The sequence below is a fragment of the Phacochoerus africanus genome, chromosome X (genome assembly GCF_016906955.1).
Source record: "Phacochoerus africanus isolate WHEZ1 chromosome X, ROS_Pafr_v1, whole genome shotgun sequence".
NCBI lineage: Eukaryota > Metazoa > Chordata > Mammalia > Artiodactyla > Suidae > Phacochoerus > Phacochoerus africanus.
Genome location: NC_062560.1, coordinates 62808906 through 62835053, shown reverse-complemented (window position 1 = coordinate 62835053; position 26148 = coordinate 62808906). Strand labels below are relative to the sequence as shown.

Genomic DNA, 26148 nt, shown 5'->3' with positions numbered 1-26148 from the left:
ATAGCAAAACAAAAACAAAAAGAGAATGTTAGAATCCAGGATCTAATCCGGGATAACATGTTACATTTATTTGTAATGTCTCTTTGGGCTCCTTTAACTTGGAGTAATACTTCAGACTTTACTTACCTTTTATGACCTTGGCATTTTTAAAGATTACAGGCCAGTTGTTTTATAGAATGTTCCTCAATTTGATTTGGTGTAATATTTCCCCATGATTTGATTCAAGCTATGTATTTTTGGCAAGAATACCACAGAGATGATGATGTGTCCTCAGTATATCATTAGGAATGACAAAATGTGGATTTGTCCCATTATTGTTCATATTAAGTTTGATGACTTCACTAAAATGGTATTCTCCATATTTATGTGCTGTAAATTTGCTATTTTCCCCCTTGTAATTAATAAATATTTTGTGCCTGGATCATTTCTGCTCACCCATTAGGTCTCAGTTCAGATATCATTTCTCCAGTGAAGCTTTCTAGAATGGCCTGCTATCCCAAAGACTAAGTCGATTCTGCCTCATAATTAAGGAACCACAAATAACTAATAAATACTTGAAAGAATATTCAACCTTGTTAGCAAATTAATATAATAGACTCACTATTTTTCTAGCAAATTGGGTAAAATTTTAAGATACTTTGTTTGCATTAAAGATACTACCATACACTGCTGGTGACAGTTATATTGGAACAATTTGCATGAAAAGGAATTTAGCATTATGTCTTAAAAATTGTTCATACCCTTTGACCCAGTGATTCTACTTCAGGGAATTAATGCTTAGAAAATAACTCAAAATGAAAACAAAGAATTATTCTGTTAACTCAACAACATTAAAGAACCTTTCTGTGTGCTAGGCACTGTTGAAGAAAACATAATCTCTGACCTTGAGGAATTTATAAATGTTAGTAAGAGATGTTTATCAATACTGTTTCTAATAGCCTACAGTTAAAGGCAACCTAAATTTCCAACAATTAGTAAATGGCTCAACGAGCTTAAGGTAGCCATCTAAAAGAATATTATTTTGAAATAATTTTCATAATATGGAGATACACTTATCCTGTAGTATCCTAACCAAATGTTAAACCAAACATGATCTCAACTATAAACAAATATACTTAGAAAAACATTAATACAAGACATGTCAAAAATGTTAATAGTGATTGTTTAGAGTGATTTCTTTACCCTCTTTTATACATCTATATGATTTAAAAATATTCTATAAAAAGTATGTTATGTAATCAGAAAACCAAGAAATCAATGAGTAAATTCTATTTTTAAAAAATCATGGAACTCATCTTTGCCTTTAAGTCAAACATATCTTTCTAGGGCATTTACTTATTTATGGAAACTCAACCACACCTAACAGCTTTTAGAACCATAAAATACAGAATTGCCAAAGCAATTCTGAAGAGCAAAAACCAAGCAGGAGGCATCATTCTCCCAGACGTCAAGAAAAATTACAAAGCCACAGTCATCAAAACAGTTGGTACTGGTATCAAAACAGACAGACAGACCAATGGAACAGAATAGAGAAGCCAGAAATAAACCCTGACACCTATGGTCCATTAATCTTTGACAAAGGAGGCAAGAGCATAAAATGGGAAAAAGTCTTTTCAGCAAGTATTGCTGGGAAACCTGGACGGCTGCATGCAAAGCAATGAGACTGGAACACACCCTCACACCATGCACAAAAATAAACTCAAAATGGCTGAAAGACTTAATATAAGACAAGACACCATCAAACTCCTGGGAGAGAACATAGGCAAAACATTCTCGGACATCAACCTTACAAATGTTTTCTCAGGTCAGTCTCCCAAAGCAACAGAAGTAAAAGCAAACATAAACCAATGGGACCTAATCAAACTGACAAGCTTTTGCACAGCAAATGAAATAAAAAAGAAACCAAAAAGACAACTTACAGAATGGGAGAAAACAGTTTCAAATGATGCAACGGACAAGGGCTTAATCTCTAGCATATATAAACAACTTATACAACTCAACAGCAAAAAAGCCAACAACCCAATGGAAAAACGGACAAAAGACCTGAATAGACATTTCTCCAAGGAAGATATACAGATGGCCAACAGGCACATGAAAGAATACTCAACATCACTGATTCTAAGAGAAATGCAAATCAAAACTACCATGAGATACCACCTCACACCAGTCAGAATGGCTATCATTAATAAATCCACAAATAACAAGTGCCAGAGGGGTTGTGGAGAAAAGGGAACCCTCCTGCACTGTTGGTGGGAATGTAAGCTTGTACAGCCACTATGGAGATCAGTATGGAGGTATCTTAGAAAACTATACGTAGAACTACCATATGACCCAGCAATCCCACTCTTGGGCATGTATCCGGACAAAACTCTACTTAAAAGAGACACATGCACCCGCATGTTCATTGCAGCACTATTCACAATAGCCAAGACATGGAATCAACCCAAATGTCCACTGATAGATGATTGGATCAGGAAGAGGTGGTATATATACACAATGGAATACTACTCAGCCATGAAGAAGAATGGCATAATGCCATTTGCAGCAACATGGATGGAACTAGAGACTCTCGTCCTGAGTGAATTAAGTCAGAAAGACAAAGACAAATACCAAATGATATCACTTATAACTGGAATCTAATATATGGCACAAGTGAACATTTCCACAGAAAAGAAAATCATGGACCTGGAGAATAGACTTGTGGCTGCCTCTGGGGAGAGGGAGGGAGTGGGAAGGATCAGGAGCTTGGGGTTATCAGATACAACTTAGAATAGATTTACAAGGAGATCCTGCTGTGTAGCATTGAGAACTATGTCTAGATACTCATAGTGCAACAGAACAAAGGGTGGGGGAAAAATGTGTACATGTAAGAATAACTTGATCCCCATTCAGTATAGTGGGAAAAAATAAAAAAAAAAAGGGGGGTATATTTCTTCTCTCTGTACCTCAGTATCTTATCAATGCACAAGATGTCATTTTAAATATGTTCTGCAGAACAGAAAATACAATAACATCCTTTATCCCCAGGGGTCTCTGAGGTTGTTTGGGGGGTGGGGAGTTTAGTCTCCCATATTGTCATGTAGACACTTTTAAGATGGAGGTTGTAGTTATATTTTCATGATACAAACTCTCAACAAATCCAGTATAGGAAGAACATACCTCCACATAATAAAGACTGTACACAACAAACCCACAGCTAACATATGCAGTGGTGAAAAATTAAAAGTTTTCCTCTAAGATCAGGAACAAGACAAGGATGCCCACTATCACCACTCTTATTCAGAATAGTACTAGAAGTCTGAGCTAAAGCAATTAGGCAAGAAAAAGAAATGAAAGGAATTCAAATGAAAAAGGAAGAAATAAAATTTTCATTATTTGCAGATAATATAATCTATTATCTAGTAAACCTTAAAGACTCAACAACAACCAAAAAAAAAAAACCTACTGGAACTAATCAACAAATTCAATAAAGTCATAGGATACAAAATCAACCTATAGAAATAAGTGGCATTTCTATACACTAACAACAAAACATCTGAGAAAAAAATAAAACTATCTCATTCATAACAGCATCAAAAGCAATAAAATACTTGAGCAAATTTACCCACGAAGGTGAAAGATCTGTACAATGAAACTACAATACTTTGATGAAGGAAACTGAAGACAAAAACAAGTGAAATTGGCACAATATTGTAAATGAAGTATAATTTAAAAATAGAAAAATATCCCATGCTCATTCATCAGAAGAATTAATATTGTTAAACTGTCCATACTGCCCAAAGTCATCTATAGATCCAATGCAATTCCTATCAAAATTCCAACGGCATTTTTCACAGAAATGGGAAAAAAATCCTAAAATTTTTATGGAACCACAAAGATCCCAAATAGCCAAAGCAATCATGAGAAAGAAAAACAAAGCTGGAAGCATCACACTTCCTGATTTCAAACTATACTACAAAGCCATAGTAGTTAAAATAGTATGATACAGGCATAAAAATAGACACTTAGACTAATGGAACAAAATAGAGATCCCAGAAATAAATCAATGCATTTACAGTCAATTATTACTTGATAAGGGAGCCAGGAACACTCATTGGGAAAAGGATAGTTTCTTCAATAAATGGTTTTGGGAAAACTGGATAATCACATGCAGAACAATGAAACTGGACCCCTATCTTACACCACACACAAAAATTAACTCAAAATGGATTAAACTTAAGACCTGATATCATACAACTCCTAGAAGAAAACATAAAGAAGTTCCTTTACAGTGATCTTGGCAATGATTTTTTTTAGATATGACACCAAAAGTATAAGCAACAAAAGCAAAAATCAATTTAAGGGGGCCTACATCAAACTAAAAGCTACTGCACAACAGAAGAAACAATAAAAAAGATGAAAAGGCAACCTATAGCATGGGAGAACTTATTTGCAAACCATATATCTAATGAGAAGTTTATATCCAAAATATATTAAGAACTCATACAACTCAATAAACAGAAAATTTTTTTTTCAATTAAAAAATGGGCAAGTGTTCCCATTCGTTTCCCAGAAACGAATCCGACTAGGAACCATGAGGTGCATGGTTAGACCCCTGGCCTCACTCAGTGGGTTAAGGATCTGGTGTTGCCGTGAGCTGTGGTGTAGGTCACAGATGTGGTTCAGATCTGGAGTTGCTGTGGCTGTGGCGTAGGCCAGCAACTACAGCTCTGATTGGACTCCTAGCCTGGGAACCTCCATGTGCTGCGGGTGTGGCCCTAAAAAGAAAAAAAAATGGGCAAAGGATTTAAAGAGACGTTTTTTCCAAAGAGGACAAACAAATGGCCAAGAAGTACATGAAAAGATGCTCAACATCACTAATCAACAGGGAAATGCAATGCAAGACTACAATGTGATTATATATCACCTCACACATGTCAGAATGTTATCATTAAAAAGATAAGTATTGATGAAGATGTGGAGAAAGGGGAACACTTGTACACTTTTGGTGGGAACGCAGATTGGTAATAATCACTGGGGAAAATAGTAAGTATAAAGGTTACTCAAAAAATTAAAAATACAACTACCATATAATCCAGCAATTTCACTATTGGGTGAGGAGGAAATGAAAACAGCATGTCAAAGAGTCATGTGCACTCATGTTTATTGTAGCATCATTCATAATAGCCAAGATATGAAAACAATCTAAGTGTCTGTCAACAGATGAATGGATAAAGAAGATGTGGTATGTGTGTTATCTCTCTCTGTCTCTCTCTCTCTAATGGAATGCTATTCAGCCAAGTGAAAAGAAGGAAATCGTGCCATTTGCAACAACATGGATGGACCTTGATGGCATTATGCTAAGTGAGATAAGTCAGACAGAGGAAGACAAATACTGTATTATATCACTTATACATGGAACCTAAAGGAGTTGAACCTATAAAAACCTAGTAGAATGGTAGTTACCAGGGGCTGGGGGTAGTGGTGAAGGAACTGGGGAGATATTGTTTAAAAGGGTACAACTTGCAACTAGCAGATAAACTAGGTCCTGGAGCAATAATGCACAGCACAGTGATTACAGACAACAAAACTGTGTTATAAACTTCTGAGTTGATAACAAACTAAATATTAGTTTTTCCCACTACAAAAAAGAAATGATAATTATATGACAAGATAGAGGCGCTAGCTAACACTTCAGTGGTAGTCACATTGCAATAAATATATCAGATCAATATGCTATATACCTCAAATTTAAACAATGTTTTCTGTTGATTATATTTCAATAAAAACGTTTTTTAAAAGAGAGAGGTTATAGCATTATTAGTCAAATATCATACTTTAAAAATAATTTGAACATGGCACAGGTGAATTTCTAGTAAACCATTCCTTTGACAGAAGACTTGCAAGTATGATACCAGCTCATAAGAAATGCTACAAGTTGTACAAAAATAAGATATTAAAATGCAAAAGCTATTAGGTATGATTGAGTTTCCATAAATAAGTAAATGCCCTGGAAAGATACTCTTTGACTTAAAGTCAAAAGATGAGTTTCCATGATTCTTTATTTATTTTTTTTCCACTGTACAGCATGGGACCAAGTTACACATACATGTATACATACTTTTTCCTCCCATTGTTGTGTTGCAATATAAATATCTAGACATAGTTCTCAATGCTACACAGCAGGATCTCGTTGTAAATCCATTCCAAGAGCAAGAGTTTGCATCCGTTAACCCCAAGCTCCTGATCCTTCCCACTCCCTCCCTCTCCCCAGAGGCAGCCACAAGTCTATTCTCCAGGTCCATGATTTTCTTTTCTGTGGAAATGTTCACTTGTGCCATATATTAGATTCCAGTTATAAGTGATATCATTTGGTATTTGTCTTTGTCTTTCTGACTTAATTCACTCAGGACGAGAGTCTCTAGTTCCATCCATGTTGCTGCAAATGGCATTATGCCATTCTTCTTCATGGCTGAGTAGTATTCCATTGTGTATATATACCACCTCTTCCTGATCCAATCATCTATCAGTGGACATTTGGGTTGATTCCATGTCTTGGCTATTGTGAATAGTGCTGCAATGAACATGCGGGTGCATGTGTCTCTTTTAAGTAGAGTTTTGTCCGGATACATGCCCAAGAGTGGGATTGCTGGGTCATATGGTAGTTCTACGTATAGTTTTCTAAGATACCTCCATACTGATCTCCATAGTGGCTGTACAAGCTTACATTCCCACCAACAGTGCAGGAGGGTTCCCTTTTCTCCACAACCCCTCTGGCACTTGTTATTTGTGGATTTATTAATGATAGCCATTCTGACTGGTGTGAGGTGGTATCTCATGGTAGTTTTGATTTGCATTTCTCTTAGAATCAGTGATGTTGAGTATTCTTTCATGTGCCTGTTGGCCATCTGTATATCTTCCTTGGAGAAATGTCTATTCAGGTCTTTTGTCCGTTTTTCCATTGGGTTGTTGGCTTTTTTGCTGTTGAGTTGTATAAGTTGTTTATATATGCTAGAGATTAAGCCCTTGTCCGTTGCATCATTTGAAACTGTTTTCTCCCATTCTGTAAGTTGTCTTTTTGGTTTCTTTTTTATTTCATTTGCTGTGCAAAAGCTTGTCAGTTTGATTAGGTCCCATTGGTTTATGTTTGCTCTTATTTCTATTGCTTTGGGAGACAAATATACCCCTTTCTAATGCTAAAGTTGTCCTTTGCTTCTTTGTTCCTCAAAGGCAGCCCTGGAAGCATTAGATGAACTGGACCTGTTTGGTGTGAAAGGTGGGCCACAGTCAGTTATCCATGTCCTAGCTGATGAAGTACAACACTGCCAGGTAAGAGAATAATGGGCCACATCATAGAAAAAAAATGTATTCTTACCCAGAGTTAAATTTATCCTGAGCTTTAAAATAAGGGGACCTGAATGAGAGTATATAATATGATTTATTACCATGTGCTAAAAATGTCCTATCAGGCATCCTATAGAGATGTTGTATATAGAGCCTGATATAACATGAGCTGTAATATATATCATAATCCTGTTTTCCCACCTGAGGTTATAAAGGGATCCCACCATAGTATATAGAATTCTGCACTACTGTCATATCACTGGTCTATGGCCTATGCTCCTGAGAATCTCCTTTTCTAAATATACCAAGAAAACAAGAAGTGATCTATTTTGAGTGTTCTTGATAGTGGCTCTGAAACTTTCTCTTGCCTGTGATTGGTTGTAGATGTTTGGAGATTAGACTAAGTGGTAAATGCGTATCTTCAGTTTTGTTTAGGATTACTCCCTGTATTGAAAGATTAAGGTTCTTATCACTGGCAATGTGGTCTTTCTACTCTTCTTCAAACCCTGATTAAATACCTATAGTATTCTAGTGAATATAATCTTCTAATTTTAAAAATGCAAAATTTTCCACAGGAAATGTGTGTATGGAAGCTGAACCTTCTAAATTCTGCTTTCCAGCAGCTACATTTTATCTTTATGCTTAATAGTTGAAAATGGAGCAACAGGATTGTGTTTGGGATAATGATGTTGAAGTATTCTTTATCCATTAGCAGCTGCTTAAGAATCAGAATTAGGAAGTATGGAGAGCAGGATTAAGGCAAGGGATGATATATAGAAATAGATAGTTTTCTAAGCTCTCACTGTTGAATCATTTTTAGATTTTCATTTTAATGATCCTATTCCACATAAATCTTTTGAAACTAAAGCTATTAGTTTTATAATCCCAGACCTATTTACTAATGTGCCACATTTGACTTCCTTTCTTTTAGTCTATCCTTAATTCGATACTACCCCGGGCTTCAACATCCAAAGAGGTTGATGCTAGCCTACTTTCAGTTGTTTCCTTCCCAGCCTTTGCAGTAGAGGATAACCAGTTGGTGGAGCTCACAAAACAGGAAATCATCACCAAGCTTCAGGTATGTTCCATATGTGCCTTTCTTTTCTTTAGGGCTCTAACTTTGAAGTAAAAATAGTATCTTTGGGGGCCTTCAGTATGACCTGTATCAGTGATTTGTCCAAGTGATCAGGGTTAACACCACCATTAATAAGATGTATTGACATTGTATATGCCCTGATACAGTGCACTGTGTCCTCCCCAAGGATTCAGTACCTCAATCCAATCATGAGAAAACATCAGACAAAAATCAAACTGAGGGACATTCTACAAAATAACTGACCAACAGTCTTCCAAAATATCAAAGTGATGACAAATGAGGAAAGACTGAGGAACTTTCACAGATTAGAAAAGACTAAAGAGATACGACAACTAAATGTAGTGGGATCCTAAACTGGATCCTGGAAGATTAAAAAAAAAAAAAAGCACTAGTGGAAAAACTGGTGAAATCCAAATAAGGTCTGTATTTTGGTAAATAATGTTGTACTAAGGTTAATTTTTTTAGTTTTGGTAAATGTTCTATGGTTATATAAGATGTTAATATTAGGGAACAGTGGTTGAAGGGTATATGAGGACTCTACTATTTTTTGGAACTCTTCTGTAAGTCTCAATTATCTCAAAAATTTTTAAATGTGTTTTCTTTAAAAAAGAAAAACTGCGGTCTTTTATTGACTGTGTGAACAGGACCACATAGATTAGTAATTGGGCTGTCACATGGAGTTCCCATTGTGGCTCAGTGGAAACAAATCTGACTAGCATCCATGAGGACACAGGTTCAATCCCTGGCCTCGCTCAGTGGCTTAAGGATCTGGTATTGCCGTGAGCTGTGGTGTAGGTCGCGGGTGTGGCTCGGATCTGACGTTGCTGTGGCTGTGGCATAGGCCAGTGGCTACAGCTTCGACTGGACCCCTAATCTGGGAACCTCCATATGCCGCGAGTATGGCCCTAAAAAGACCAAAAAAAAAAAAAAAGTAATTGGGCTTTCACAGACTTATCCTATAGTGGAAAGCCATGGAGAAGATAAAATAAGAACTCTGCTTTAGGGAAGAGCCTGTAACTTAGCCCTCACTTGAAATCACATTGCTAAAATCAGTTTCTGCTGCTGGGCTGATATTAGGGTTTTTTTAATTATTTTTTTAGCATCATGTCTGTATTGTTGATAGGTTGGCACATGTAGCTATTGCAAAGGATACATTTCTGAATGATTATTGTACATGCTCCCAACTTGTTTCCTCTGCATTCCCAGGGTCGTTATGGTTGCTGTCGCTTTCTACGAGATGGATATAAAACTCCTAAAGAGGTAGGTTTGTTTTCCTCCAAACGAGTCCAAAGTAGAATGGTCACTATCTGCAGTCTCATTCAGAGAAAATACCTCCTATCACTAAATAGGATAACAATAACTGATATTTGCTACTTTTGTTGGGATTAATTGTCAAGCTTTGTTTGTGAACCTTTCTGGAGTAAATAAAATAGGGGAAGAGGTTGTCTTTCCACACATTGCAATTGGTTAGTTTCAGGAAAGTGCTACTGATGGATGCTTAAATTAGTGAGTGAATGTTTAAGCAGAAACAGAGTATTTACACAGTCTCAAAGTTTTCCACCTAAATATTTAGTAATTACAGAGGGAAAAAATCTTTCTATCAGTACATCTTTTTGGACCCCTTCCACTTTTTGCAGTTGGTTAATTCTAAACAGTACTTGATCTTGAAAAGTTAACTTCCTTTTGTTCCATTGTCAAAAGTTCTCCTTGGAAATATCAATGGATAAAATTAAATATTATTAAAGGGAATGAGTCGTTGATAACCCCTTTCATTGGCAAATGTAAACATCATTTAAGGCTTAAGCATGCTGGTCAAGAGCCATTATAATTTTTTAAATTATCGAGCTCATACTCCTCTGGTTTACTTCCTCCCTTGCATTTTATTCTTTAAACCTTTTGACTTCTGCCCCTACCAAGCTATTAAAATTGTGCTCTGAAATATCATCATAATCTCCTAAGCGACCAGTCCTTATTCTCTGTGACTTCTCTGTAGTACATCGCTTACCTACCCCTACATTTTCTTGAGGTTTTTTTTTTTTCCTATTTTAATTTCCATAACTCGAAACCATCCTAATTTTTCTCCTCTTTCTGTCCTTCCTCACTGAACTGTGAGGGTTTATCAAGATTCTGTTCTTAGGCTGCTTGTTCATAATCTATAGGTCTACATCTATAACTTGTGCTCGTGTGTCACCTATATAGGGATGATTCTCAAGCCCTCATCTCTCACTGTCCTTCTAAACACTTCAATTTGTATGTTCTGCTGCTACCTCAAACTTAACAAGTATAAAGCCAAACTAAAGTTTATTACAAATTAGTCTCACTTCATACATATGCCTGTAGTATTATTATTATCCCAGTTCTACTAGTTAGAGACAAAATACTGGCTAAGGGAGGGGAGTGTTTATGTGTTCTGCCTTCTCTGAAACAAACTCTCAGGGGTAAAAGGCTGTGTTGTAATACCTCTGAACTAGAGATACAGTTTGACCTTGGAGTGATAAGACAGACTTTGTTTATTGTGTTTTTAACCAGGATCCCAATCGTCTGTACTATGAACCAGCTGAGCTGAAGTTATTTGAAAACATTGAATGCGAATGGCCATTGTTCTGGACATACTTTATCCTTGATGGGGTCTTTAGTGGCAATGCAGAACAGGTAATGCACTGGGGACAGAGGGGACAGAGTTTTTAAGCAGAATGTTCTAATTATGTCTTCCTCTTTAGTTAATGACTGTGCTGACCCTGTGTCCTCCCCTAATAGGAAGGACACAGTTGAATTCTATAGACTAGTCACTGAGGGCACCATATTAAGAGTTAGAAGACCTGGATATTGCCATCACTCCAACTTGGCTTTTTATAGATATAGAAAGCAGAATAGCAAGTCCTGTCTTCTTGCCTTAGTAATCAGAGGTACTTAAATTTATCTTCTGACTTTGTATGTCTTTTTTAAAAAAATATATCTTAGAAATGATGTTCTGACTTTACCAAAAAACAATGACAACCCACTGATATCCTGTCCTCAACCCCCAAAATACAGTCATCATTGCTTTTTGAGCTATATGAATAAAGAAGTTTAGAAAGTATTGTTGGAAAACAGCGAGACTAGACAAGTTAATCAAGGAACTTTAGTGTTAGGCATTCTGCAAATTTGCTATATTCTAAACTTTGACATAAATAAAACAGATTTTGAAATCATTTATACTTGGCTACATAAAATACAATTTTGTGTAATTTAAATGCTTTGGCCAATAGTTATCTATAACTGCCAATATGAGTTTAAATAATAGGGTTATGCCAAAGTTTCAGAGGCCACAAAGTGCTATTTTACTCTAAATCTTAGTCAACTATAGAGTATCCTTTTTTTTTTTGTCTTTTTGTTATTTATTGGGCCGCTCCCGTGGCATATGGAGGTTCCCAGGCTAGGGGTCGAATCGGAGCTGTAGCTGCCGGCCTACGCCAGAGCCACAGCAACGCTGGATCCAAGCTGCATCTGCAACCTACACCACAGCTCACGGCAACACTGGATCATTAACCCACTGAGCAAGGGCAGGGACCGAACCCGCAACCTCACGGTTCCTAGTTGGATTCGTTAACCACTGCGCCACGACGGGAACTCCGAGTATCCTTTTTTTGAGCAAGAAATAATATAAGCAATAATAGACCACCCTATTTTGACCACCCTATTTTGATTCTACCAGCAGTAGAATTTTCTCAGTCCTCAAATTCCACAAAATTGTTTATCCAAAGTGGTGCTTCCTCAAAGAAAGATTTATTTATTAAATGTGCCAACTAAGTACAAAGCACATTCAGGTTTTTTGAACTCTGAGAGAAAAAGTTGAAAGGCCTGGATTCTTTTTTATTCCTTTCTTTTTTCCTGGCTTTGCTCCTGACCACTGAACAGCCCAAGTATTTTCATTGACTTCCTCAGTTTCTCTGTACAGTCATCATACCTCAGAGATATGGGGGGGGTTCGGTTCCAGACCACCACAAATATTGCAAATATCTCAGTAAAGCAAGTCAGTTAAAAATTTTGGTTTCCTAGTGCATATAAAAGTTATGTTTACACTATAGTCTGTTAAGTGTATGATAGCATTATGTCTAAAAAAAATCGATGTACTTTATTGCTGGAAAATGCTAAACTGTCATCTGAGCCTTCTACCAGCCATAATGTTTTTGCTGGTGGAGGATTTGAAATACTGTGAGATTTACCAAAATGTGACACACAGAGACACAAAATGAGCAAATGCTGTTGGAAAAATGGTGTCGATAGACTTGCTCAACTCAGGGTTCCCACAAACCTTCAATTTGTAAGTAATGCATTATCCGTGAAGCACAGTAAAGTGATGTGCAATAAAATGAGGCATATGATGAGAATGGTTTTTTCTCTTCATTGAAGAAGTAGATAGCCCTGATATTCTTTGAATTTCACAGGTAAAGACATATCACAACTGCAAAGTATGGTAGTTTGGCTATAATGAGACATACATATGTTCTCTAAAAATCACCATCATCTGCACATTTGAGAAGTAAAAACTATTGGGCTTATAGGGAAATATGATTGCAGAACAACGCTTTAAAAGCTTGTCAGAAATACAAAGTAATAGGAACCTAATAAAAACAGCACCACATCCTTATACATATTAAATGGTTAACACATAAATACCGCAATAGATGTGGCATTTGTACCATGAAAAAGCCCTGAAGTTTGCTTGTGGAAATGTGCACTCACTTTCCTACGAGCTCACTCTCAGAGCTCCCCATGCCTGCCACCCTACGTGCCAGAGGAAAAGAACAAAAGGGAGCTAGCATAAGAGAAAAGAGGAAAAGAATGTCAAACGGAGAGGAAGAATCAAAAAATAGGCCAAGGAGAAAGAGGGGGAAGACACAGAGCCACACAGCCAGGGTGGCCATGAGAAGAGAGCAGCTTGGAAATGGCAGAAGGAGAGTTGAATGCAAAGTTATAAGACCACATATGGATGGGTTGTGATTCATTGTTTTCCTAAGGTGTGTGCATGTGTGTGCGTTATGTATTCTTACACGACTCAGTTCGGCTGACTGCATTCTCAGGTTGAAATTGTGAGTAAGCATATGTGAAATTCATGTTATGCTCAAGTTGTTCTCTAATATATCAAATGCACTGGAACAAATTTGTATTTTCAAAACAACATTTATAGCACAACTGACTGTATAATTTTTCCCACCATAAATTATAGTGGGTTTTGTTTATATTTTTTATGTATTACTAATCTACAGCAAATTGTTAAGCAAAAAAATGGAAACTTGGTAGTAATAGAAACTAATTGGCCCTGAAAATACAGTTTTAAAAGCAATTACATCTAAAGTTAGGAAGCTGTACATAGGGAATAAACACAGGCCTGTAGAGGCAGGCTGACTTGGGCTCAAATCTGGGCTGAATCTTACACTCACTGTGTGATCTTTCACAAGCTCATAACCTCCTTGAGCCTTCATTTCCCTGTTTAAAAAAAGGCTTTAATTCTGCACACCTGGATGGTTATTAAAATTAAATGCGTTAAAGTATGCAAAACTCCTAGCATAGTATCTGGCCTCCAATCAGCATTTAGTAAATGCTGCTTCCCCCTTTTCCTTTCACTAGGTGAATACACTCCTTTGCATTAGGACCTTCTTTGGTTACAAACATCCCCTAGATCCCAAAGGGAGCTCTATAAATTTTGTTCTTTTCTCTTATCTACAGGTTCAAGAATACAGAGAGGCTCTTGAAGCAGTCCTCATCAAGGGCAAAAATGGAGTCCCACTTCTACCAGAGCTGTACAGTGTTCCTCCTGACAAGGTGAGCTGGGCGATGCCTTAACATGGAGCTGGGAGAAGAGGACTCAAACTGCCTTGTTTGAGTCAAATAATTTTTAATCATCTGTTTATAATGTTCTAAAGTTTGTCTTTAGGTATAGGACAATAAAATATGATTTTATTCCTTTGAAAATAAATCTTTAAAGCAGGCTTAGTTATGGTACCATTATGTAGCCAGACAAAAGCAAGCCCAAACTTTACAATGGTAATTTCACAGGTGTATATTTATCCTTAAATTCATCAAGATGCACACATTAGATATGTATGGTCTTTCTGTATGTCAGCCATACCTCAATTTAAAAAAAAAGAAAATAAGAGTTTCTGCGTGGCCCAGTGGGTTAAGAAGCCAATTGCAGTGGCTTGGGTCACTGTGGAGGTGCAGGTTTGATGCCCGGCCCGGCACAGCAGGCTAAGGATCTAGCATTGCTGCAGCTGTGGTATAGGTCACAGCTATAGCTCAGATTCAATCCCTGGATTGGGAACTTCCATATATCATGGTGTGGCCATAATAAAATAATTAAAAATTAAATAAATTGTTCAGAGAATTTTTTTAAATCAAACTTTAGGATTGAGAATGATGTAGAGATCAGTAAGCCAAACTTGAATGATGTTCTGTGTGAACTCTTTAGGATTTTATATTCTCTGCTTTGAGGCTAATCATCTGGGATTATTTGAGTAGATCAGGCTTGCTTGAAAAATGAAGTATGTATCCATTTTCCCAAAATGTCAATTAAGATTACCGTTGTTCCTTCTCTCCATTGCAAAAGAGCATTAGCCTGGGGAGAGATACAGTTTTCTGTGCTGGTGAGGATGACTGGACCAAGCTCCTAGCAACATCAGCAGCAACACCTGAGAGCTGCTCAGTCAGAATCTGCCTTTGGACAAGATCCTCAGGCAATGTGTACCCACATAGAGTAGCACTGTTCACGACTGTAGTCATAGTGCTTGACTTTTCATTCCATTGAATATGTGACTGTTTTATAGAGTATGAATCACAATCCAGATTCAGCCTTTTTGTTGTCTAGTGTCTTAAATTCTGTTCTTTTCTTTATCTATCTTCCTTTTTTTTTTTTTAGGTTGATGAAGAATATCAAAATCCTCATACTGTGGACCGAGTCCCCATGGGAAAGTTGCCTCATATGTGGGGTCAGTCTCTATACATCTTAGGAAACTTGATGGCAGAGGTAAGGGAAGACTTCAGGGCTCTTCCATTGTTTTCTGCTTTAGTCACCATAGCAATCAGATTTGTGAGCAACTCACTCAATCTGAAGGATATGTGTTTTGCCTTTTGTATTCTACCTTAATTACAGATTTTCCTCCAGGTCCTTAGAGTGAGAGCATGGCCAATCCTTGACAAAAATCTTTTCACCTGGTAGCCATGTCCCTCATGCTTGCCCAGGACTTCCTATTTTGGTACTGTACTTGGTTGGAGATGCGCTGGGATCAGGCCTTAGATATTTCTCTTTCAAAACACCCTTTAGTGCCTTGCCTGGTGACTGCGTGTGTAATTATGCTTGGTTAGTAATGGCTTTAATGGATTTAATGCTAACTCTTCCAAACAATGTAATGTTTCGTTCTTTAATTGAATAAACTGATAAGATAATTTTAGATAACAGTACAAGGGGTTGGGATCATCATGGTTTTTTGTTTGTTTTTTGATGAGGGGCTCTTTAAATGTTCCTTGTATCAAATTCTGTTGAAACAGCTCTTAATAAAGCACTTGTGACATTTCGAGCCATAAGAAAGGTTCCCTTTCTCAAAAGTTTTCCAGGTCTACTGACAAATCTATTTCCCCATTATAAGTTATTTTTATAAGGTAAGCTATAACTCAGGCTCCTTGAGGATCTTGAATGGAACTTAGCTTTCCTCTTTGAGCCAGATTCTTTGAGCTGTTTGTATATAATTATTTTCTGCAGCTGTTTTTGTTTGTTCTATTTTGTTTTTTCCCCAGTTTTATTAAGATATAATTGACATATGTCATTACTAGTTTAAGGTGTATAGCATAAATGTTTGATTATCTTTAGTTGACATTATTATGAATGTAGCAACAATGGGCAGAATAATTTGTTTAAACTAATCTTTACCTGGTGACTTTCTCATTCAATCATAATAAGTTAAATCCTATGAAAAAGAGGAGATGAATGATACCGCTAAGGGCTAAATGAGTGAATTCATCCCATTTCATCAAGGACAGAAACTCAGGTCAGGTCAAAAGATATCTGCTGAGCAGAAAGCATAGCAAGTATATGAATGAGTAAACGTGAAAGCAATAGGACTAATGATGTAAATTATTGATTATAAGCATTGTGATCTGATCTTCATGTACATCCAAAGAAGGTGGAAATATAACTAGAAAACTTTCCGTTTATCATTTATTTTTAAAAATCTATTTCCAAAAAAGAATTTGTGGCAGTCGCTAAAATTTAACTCCAGATAAAATTAATTTGGAAGTGAATTCAGTAGTTCAAATATTTTCATACAGTAAAGGTATTTGTTTCCTTTTCATACCTGCCTCTCAGATGTTATGGTATGGGGTTCTGGCACTTGTGTGTTGTTTCTCCACAAACATTAGCTTTTTTTGAAGTATAATAATCTTCCTTTTATGATTTTCTTTAGGGATTTCTAGCTCCCGGAGAAATCGATCCCCTGAATCGTAGGTTTTCTACTGTACCAAAGCCAGATGTTGTGGTTCAAGGTATGTATTCTTATTCACAGCAGCAGAAACTTTATATTAAAGGTCTGGTTTGAGGAGTTCCATGGTGATTCAGTGAGTTAAGGATCCAGCATTGCCACTACTGTGGCTTGGGTCGCTGCTGTGGTGCAGTTTCAGTCTCTTACCTGGAAACTTCTCATGCTGCTGGTGCAGCCAGAAATTAATTAATTAATTAACTAACTAACTAATTAAAGGATCTGGTTTTGACCAGTAAATGATGACATTATTCTTTATGTATTTTGTTAGGCTTCAAAAAGTATAGAATGTACTTGGTTCTGTTTGGTTTCAAGATTGCTATTAATCTTAATCATGAACAAATGCTTGATCAATTATATTATTTGACACTCTTAACCACTTCTTCTAGAAACTCTTTTATTTTCACCATCATGATATTATAGCCTCCTGATTATCTTTGCTTTCGTTCTGAACATTCCTTCTATGCTTTTTCTGCTAGCATTCCTTTTTTCTCATTTCCTTCTAATGTTTGTGTACGTAAATCTTAATACTCTTTTCTTTATGTATTTACACCTTACATTAGTTTACTAGGGCTGCCTCCTTCATCATAAATTTAATTCCATGGCTCCAACTATTACTTCTTTAGAGAGTACTCCAAACTTTTATTTTTTGTTCCTAGCAATCAACTTAAATTTCGAGGTTACCTACTCTATGCAAAACACTGAGCTAAGCCCTGTAAACATATTAATTCTAGTCCCAACATGTATAAAACAAATTTACCACTTATACTTCAAATGCGAAACTGGCCTTTTCTGTCTCCATCCATCCTTTTACCTCTCCCAAGGAAAATAGATCTTTTCACCTTCCTTAACTGAATGACATTAGTATTATGCTAATCTCCTAGAGTATAAAACTCCAGGTGATTTTTGACTCCCCAACAACACTATTTAATATGGTATCAGGTCTTCCTATGAAGCTCCTCTGAAATGTCTCCATTTCAACCCGATCCTCCATTGGGATTAATTCTATATAGAAAATAATCCTGTGTATTTTCTAAACCTTGTTATACTTGGCATCCTATGTGGTCTTGCAGGTAGTCTTTGCTTATCAGTGTACAGGCATCCTTCATTTTATTGTGCTTTGCAGATATTGTGTTTTTTATAAATTAAATGTCCATGGCAACCCTGTATCAAGCAGTTCTGTCAGCACCATTTTTCCAATAGTATTTGCTCACTTGGTGTGTCTGTTCACATTTTGTAATTGTAGCAATATTTCAAGCCTTTTCATTATTATTATGTTATAATGACCCGTGATCAGTGATCTTTGATGTTACTACTATGATTCGTTGAAGGCTCAGATGATGGTTAGCATTTTTTAACAATAACTATTTTTAATGAGATGTGTACATTGTTTTCTTTAGATACAATGCTATTGTACACTTTAATAGACTAGAGCATAGTGTAACCATAACTTTTACATGCACTGAGAAGCCAAAAATTTGTGTGACTCGCTTTATTGTTATTTTCACTTTATTGCAGCGGTCTGGAACTAAACCCGCAACCTGCAATATCTCCGAGATATGCCTATATATAGCAAACATTATGTAAAAGACCATCACTATTCCCCTCCCATGAGAAAGCTTGTTCTCTTTGAGGCCTATGTCATCTGGCTATATTGGTCTTCTGGTAACTCTGATTTATTTCTCTACCTTTTGGTTCATCATCTAAATATCTTAATCACCAGTACACCATACTTCTGCTATACCTACCAGAAAAATCATAGCCCCAGATGAATTTTATAGTCTGTGTTTTCTGATCTTATGCCTGACCTATACCTGGCTAAAATCTACTAGAGTTTATACAAGGTCATATTCTAGATCCTTTCCTCTTCTTCTTTATACATTTTCTTTGATCCATCTCATGTCTTTTTATAGTGACTCTTGAATGTATCGATATCCTTTAAGACAGGCTTACTTGGTTGCCTCACATGTACTTTAAATTCAGTATGTCTAAAATTAATCAGCTGCACCCTTCTAGTACCACATCATTCATGCCTGCTTTTCTCCCTATTTGCCTATGTCATTGAATAGTACACTTTTCTCTCAGTCACACAAATAAATACCTAGGGAATCATTCTCAATATCTCCTTCCTTTCACCTCTTACATTCAATCAGTTAACAAGTCCTGGTTTCTTTACCTTCTAAATAATTCAGAAATCCATCTAGTTTATCTAGTACTAATGTCATGATCCCAATCTAAGTAATTAGCATCTCTTCATTCTGTTACTGCAATAATTTTTTAAGTGGTCTCCCTATCTTCAGTGTTGGTCTTCTATAGTGTATCAGTTTATTATTTAATCATCAACATGAATATGCTCTTTTTAAGATGGAGATATGGATAGGTTATTCCCCTGGTTACAATTCTGCAGAGGCTTCTGAATGCCAACTTTCTTAACTTGACCTAACATGACTCTTTAAGATCTGGTTCCTGACCCTATCTTCAGTGTCATTTCTCATCACTTCCTCTTCACACTCCATGCTCCTGCTATAAAGAACTTTTTCATAATTCCTAGATCTGCCTTGTTCTCTGTTGCCCTTGAAACTTTGTCTATACTATTTCTTCTGTCTGGAACAACTTCTCCCTTAAATTTACCCTCACCTTTACAGAAATAACTCCCATTCAGCCCTCTAGTAAGACCCAATATCAGTGTCATTTTCTCCAGGGATCATGACTATTTTTGTAATCCTACCATATGTACCATAGCACATAGATGGTATCAAATAAGCATTTTCTAAATATTTTATAAAATATAAACAAAAATATGAGTTTTTACGGGTATTCCTGGAGTCCCAGAATATTGTTCACTTCCCTCTGCTCCTACTACCCACTGCATTGCCCTCTGCTAAACCCTGAGGCTCAGAAGAATGTAATTTGGATTTTTTTTTTTTTTTTTGCTTTTTAGGGTCACACCCACAGCATATGGAGGTTCCCAGGGTAGGGGTCTAGTCGGGGCTACAGCTGCCGACCTACACCATAGCCACAGCAACGCTAGATCTGAGCCCTGTCTGTGACCTACACCGCAGCTCATGGCAACACTGGATCCTTAACCCACTGAGCAAGGCCAAGGATCGAACCTGCAGCCTCATGGTTACTAGTTGGATTCATTTCCACTGCACCACGATAGGAATGCCCCTGGAAATCATTACTCAAGGACAAAAAAAAAAAAAAAAAACAATCCTTAAAGGGTCACATGTGCCCTACATGATGATCTAGCCCCCGTCTGGCATTCCAGATTCATTTTGGTGGTGGTGTCGGGGGGTAGTTTTGTTTCTGTTTTGTTTTTGCCACTGAGCAAGGTATTTCATGCTATAGCAGTATTGAAGTATATGTAGCCGCCCCCTATTCCCCCCGCCAGATACATAGCTACATTGTTTTCCATATTCATGTTTTATGATCATTCTGGACTTTCTACCTAAAATGGCTTCCCCATTCCTATTGCCTTCTTTCTTTTGGCTAATTTGTTTATTCTTTCGAATTCAGCTTAGACATCAACTCTTTCAAGAAGCCTTTTCTGAAACTACTCCCTACCAGCCCCACACTAGATAGGTGTCATTCTTGAGTGGTCTCATAATGTCATGCGTGTATCTCTATTTACCTAACAAGTTACTTTATAATCAGTTCATTTGTGTATCATTTTCATTAGACTGTGAGCTCCATGAAGGAGAGACTGATTTATTCATCTCTAAATCCCTAGTACCTAGCATAGTACCATATCCATTTAGGTGCTTAGTTAATGTTTATTAACGAATGGATGGATGACCACATGTGTTTTCCTGGACTTTTCTCAGCCTACTATTATTCTTCCTCTTTATATTTTCCTTGAAGAATCTTTGTCATTTTCTCTTAGAAGTACTTAAATGGTGTTCTGTCCAGGGAACTCCAGAATTACCATAACCTGCATATCCTACCTCAAACCACAGCAACACTACACCATAAGGTGCCCATGATAGAAAAATATACAAAAGATAATGGCAAGGAAAGCAGAGTAGCACTTTGTTAATAAGGCTTTTGCCTCCCCGACCAAACTCAACATAGACAATGTTGGTAAGCTGGAATAAATTGAGAGGTACCTTCATTTTCTCATAAACCCAATTCAACATATCTACCAGCACTAGAGGAGCAGAAACAGGGTGCATGTTTGTGTCTGGTGCTTAGCGTTAAGCCAGATGAGGCCCCACGCAGATTATTGGGCCACCAGAGAGTTATCAGTCCCATAGAGGAAGAATAGACAGAAGACTCAGGGAGCTGACTGACCTGGACTTCTTCCTTGTGAGTATGATTACCACTTTAAAGTTATGAGTGTGAGAGGAAGAAAAGGGAGCTGTCCAGGCTTGACTGGCTCTGAGTCTAAAGAAATATTATCCCCATCCCACAAAAGGACCACACGCAGTTTTAAATATGGCACCTCAATTCTTTATCCCCAGTCTACCTTGCCTTCTATCATTCTCTAGCTATAGAACTAATGATATTTTGTATCATTAGAGTGTTCTTTATTATCATCACATAATCCTGGCCCTGGTCTTTTTTTTTTCTATTTAAATGTAGAATCCCAGATATGAAGAGTATGGCATTCTCTAGAAGTACATAGGTATTTAGCCAAAAAACAGAATCAAATACCTTAGTCATGAGATCCTTGTTCCCTTTTCCATTTAGATAATATTATTATGTACCTAGCATGATACTTGCTTCATCAAGTTTCTGCAATAACTATTAATTTCCTCCCCTTCTTTTCTCTCTCCTTCAAAATATATTATGTGGCTGAAGAGATCTTTAGGTTCCTGTTGAAATAAAATTTTCTGTTCACTTCATCTTCTTTCTTTTCTATAGTTTCTATTCTAGCTGAGACAGAAGAAATCAAGGCCATTTTGAAGGACAAGGGAATTAATGTGGAGACCATTGCTGAAGTGTACCCCATCAGAGTCCAACCAGCTCGTATTCTCAGCCACATTTATTCCAGCCTAGGTAAGGAGATTGGCCAGCCTGCTAGAATCAAAGCATTATTTGATACAGGCTGGTTTCTTTGCTTTTTACTTTTTCTTGATTATATATTGCTGTATTAAACAGGACCTGAAAAGGAATTTAGTGTCTGGAATCTTAAGTTCTAACCCTATATATCCTGAGTAGGCATGATAATTTTCATTGTGTTCTATGAACTCTCTGGGACATAGGGCACAACTGTTACCAGGCAATGTTGTATCTTCATTCCAAGTGTGTGCTTAACCAACATGTTATCCCCTTTCTTGGGACCTATATTTCTATTTGAATGCATGCTAATTTTATGTGGATTAATAGCCCAAGAACTTGTTTTTACTTATTTTATACCTTGTCATATAATGAATTAGTTGACAATATTTAAAAATTCAACTTCTTAATCTAATACTTATTTTTAATTAGGACTTATTTTTTTATTCAATTTATATCTTAAATTTGATTTTAAATTACTATACATTATAAATTTACACAAGTTATTACAAATTTCACATTAAATAAATGACTACACTGTTGGCTAAAAAAGAAAGGATGCTCAAAATGTCTGAACTACCCTTATGAAAGGCTGAATAATGGCCCCAAAACATGTCCAAGCTCCCTGGAACCTGTAAACATTATCTTATAAGGCAGAAGGAATTGTGTGTGTGTGATTAGGTTAAGGAGATTAAGATCGGGATGATTATTCTGGATTATCCAGGTGGGCCCTAAATGTAATAACAAGTATCCTTATAAGAGATATCCAGAGGCAGATCAGGCCATAGAAGTAGGAGATGTTACAACAGAAGCAAGAGATTAAAAAAGGCTATTAGCCTTAACCTCTGGGAGCTGGAAGAGTCAAGGAACAGATTCTTTCCTGAAGCCTCCAGAAGGAACCAACTCTGCTTGACACCTTGATTTTTTATTTTACCTCATAATAGCCATTAGGCTCATTTTAGACTTCCGATCTCCAGGACTGTAAGAATACAAATGTGTGTTGTTTTAAGCTACTAATTTTGTGTTAATTTGTTATACCACCAATGTGAAATTAATACAATCTTAAATCAAGCCACAAAGGGGTAAATTTATAAATAAAGAATGTATTTTAGATAGCAGACTGCCACTTACAAACCCAAAGACTAGTTGTGTGTGTGTGTTTGTGTGTGTGTGTGTGTGTGTGTGTGTGTGTGTGTATGTACTTATTTCCTCCACCAAGGGTGGTCTGTCAGTAATTAAAACCAAGCCAAATTTTGTCCAGCTCAAAACCAACCTCCTTTCCTTTTTACTAGCATTTACTCCAGACACTCAATTTCTATGACAGTTGTATAGATCTAAATTGAGAGGGAATCAGTCAAGGAGGAAATGACCAACAAGTCAGAACTGACTGTTCCTTATCGTTCCTAGGCACCCATATTTTATGCCAGCAAGGCCTGAACTCTCAAAACTATTAACGGAGAATCTGGCTTTAGGATTATATGGATTTCCCCACTCTTCCATTCTAGTTATAATGCAGAAAATTGCTTTTTTTTTTTCTTTTTAGGGCCACACTCATGGCATATGGCAATTCCCAGGCTAGGGGGCAAATCAGAGCTTCAGCTGCCAGTCTACAGCACAGCCATAGCAACACAGGATCCAAGCCTTCTGCAACGTACACCACAGCTCAAGGAACACCAGATCCTTAACCTACTGAGCAAGGACAGGGATCAAACTCATGTCCTCATGGATACTAGTTGGGTTAGTTACCAATGAGACACAATGGAACCACCCCTTTTCTTTTTAAATTAAGTGCAGAGTTGGAATTTTCTAAGAAATTTTACTTAAAAATGGAAAACTAAAATATAAACATATATAAATTATCAAGTTTATTGAATATAGGCCTCAGGTCTTAATTTCTAAAATCTAGTGACAAATTAGCTTGAATATGCAAAATACTGAACCCCTGGTTCCATCCACTTACTCAACCCTATCTGAGGTAAATGCCAAGTCAAGACTCTGAAACTTCTGAGATTTATTTTGGTTGATGCTTTACTAGTGGGATGAGTACCTCAATCCTTCCCAGAAGCTGCTTCCTGTTTTTTAAAACTCCTTGGCCATTCCCTCTAGCCTGAGTCTGTAATGTGCTCCTAGTCTCCAGATACCAGTCTACTAGCACTAAATTTCTTGATATAAGGAAGGTATTTCTCTAGCCCAAATCTTACTGCATGAATACTACTTGATCTTGTAGTCACTATCTTCTTTGCCTCTCTTAGAAGTCTCTATGTTTTGGGGTTTGTGCAAGTCCTTTGACATGATTCTCTCTGGCTCTCACTTAGAAGTTGATGCCTGTAAAAAAAACCCTTTTCTCTGCATCCATTGTTCTAAACTCAGCATAATCTTAGTAGGATATAGGTAACTTCCAAGCTCTGGGCCTTCATTCCTGGAATATACCTGCATTACATCAGATCTCTCCAACAAACAGAAGCAAATTCCTTGCTGGTTACTTTTTCAAAGCCCATGCTTCATTTTGAGCCTCTTACTAAATTATTTTTTCCTAGCCAGAGGAAATAAGGACTGATAGGTCTCCAGGTCTTCAGTTTAATGAATGATCAAACATTTCAGGGATTCTAGTAACAAGTTACATTTGTTTATTTTCCAAATGTGCTCCTTCATTCACTTCATTCATTCTTTGATGAGGACCTATTGTTCATTTTTATGTACCAGGCACATGGCTTGATGCTGTAGGAGACATAATAGATCTATAGCCAAATAATTACAGCACAATCTTATAAATGTTGTAACAATGATATTATGTACAAAATACAGGAGAACGAGAATAGATTTGCCTGGAAAAGTTAAGAAAGGCATGATTTGATGATTTATCAAATGAATAACTCTCCAAAATTCCATTATTGTGGAGTTCCCACTAAGGTGCAACAGGTTAAGGATCTGGCATTGCCACAGCTGTGGCATAGGTCACAGCTGCATCTCAGATTCCCTTGCCCAGGAATTTCCATATGCCTCAGTCGCAGCCAAAAAAATTCCATCATTGCAACAATTTTATAATTACGAAATTGCTTTAAGCATACACTGAATGACAGCTGTAATTCCACCAAGGAAAATAGGATATTTCTTCACAAGATTTCTTCACTAAGTTGGATTCTCTGCCTCACCTCAAACACTCAATACTTCAGTTCCACTACATGTGTGTGTGTATATATATATATATATATATATATATATGTGTGTGTGTGTGTGTGTGTGTGTGTATATATATATATATATATATATATATATATATATATATATCATAGTTGATATTATGTGGTTAATCAACTTTGGGAACATAAGAGAGTGATGTCAGAAACATGGTGGAGTGAAAAGCTACTCTTGTCTCTCCCCTTCAATCTACAACCAATAAAACATCCACAGCATAACAAAGGTGCCTCTGCCTAAAACAACAGGATGCTGGATAATTCTATATATCTGTACATCTAAAGGTGGGTGGATTAGAACACATAGAGGAGGCAGAACAAAGGGAACAGTGGAGTCAATAGGGCCCACCAATGGTGGCAGCTGAGCCCACAGCTTCAGGGAACCTAATAGCAGCAGAGGAAGCAACATGCATGACTCTGGCCTCCTAACCACACTGGTGCCTGTGACCACAGGTAACTGGGTAGCAGCACAGTGGGACCTGGGATCCAATCCCTCCAGGCACTGAGGCACCCACAACCCTAGATTCCACACCCCCCCATTTGCAGTGGTGAGGCCTGGGGACCTGACCATACTGGACACAGTACAAGCACCTGTGCAACCTAGTCTCTCCACCCCCACCATTCCCCCGCCCCCCCACAACAGAGTCTGTGTCTTAAGGGATCTCACACAAGAGAAGAGCCCACCATCCCGGCAATGGCAGTAGCTCTGGCAGAAGCAATGCAGCAATGACCCACGAGACGCAAGAAGCAACAGCAAAGGCACAGAGCAACAGCAAAGGCACCTGTTAAATAATAAGATGTAGGCTGGAAAGTGCCAACTCTCAAATAGAACAGAGGCAGCTCAGGAAAGAGAAACCAAAAATTTGTGTGATAGCACCACCTATTGGAAAACAAAAGAAAGGACTTCAACTCCTAATTTTTAATGTGTGGGCAGAGCAACATGAAGAATTACAGTAACACTATATAACAAAAAGAAAATGACAGTTCTCCAGAAACCAAACTTAAAGGCATGGGAGATTGAGAT

General features: G+C 37.2%; 1 protein-coding gene across 6 annotated transcripts in view; it reads left to right on the top strand.

The window, feature by feature from the left end:
• The window catches only part of PHKA1 (phosphorylase kinase regulatory subunit alpha 1), a 117245-nt gene that overhangs the window by 24164 nt on the left and 66933 nt on the right, over window positions 1–26148 (top strand). For all 6 annotated transcript variants that reach the window (XM_047764054.1, XM_047764053.1, XM_047764052.1 and 3 more), the window contains exons 7-14: window positions 7210–7308; window positions 8255–8401; window positions 9626–9679; window positions 10949–11071; window positions 14129–14224; window positions 15318–15425; window positions 16858–16936; window positions 21796–21930. In XM_047764054.1, the coding sequence (XP_047620010.1) occupies window positions 7210–7308; window positions 8255–8401; window positions 9626–9679; window positions 10949–11071; window positions 14129–14224; window positions 15318–15425; window positions 16858–16936; window positions 21796–21930 (841 nt within the window). The remainder of the gene's footprint in view (window positions 1–7209; window positions 7309–8254; window positions 8402–9625; window positions 9680–10948; window positions 11072–14128; window positions 14225–15317; window positions 15426–16857; window positions 16937–21795; window positions 21931–26148) is intronic.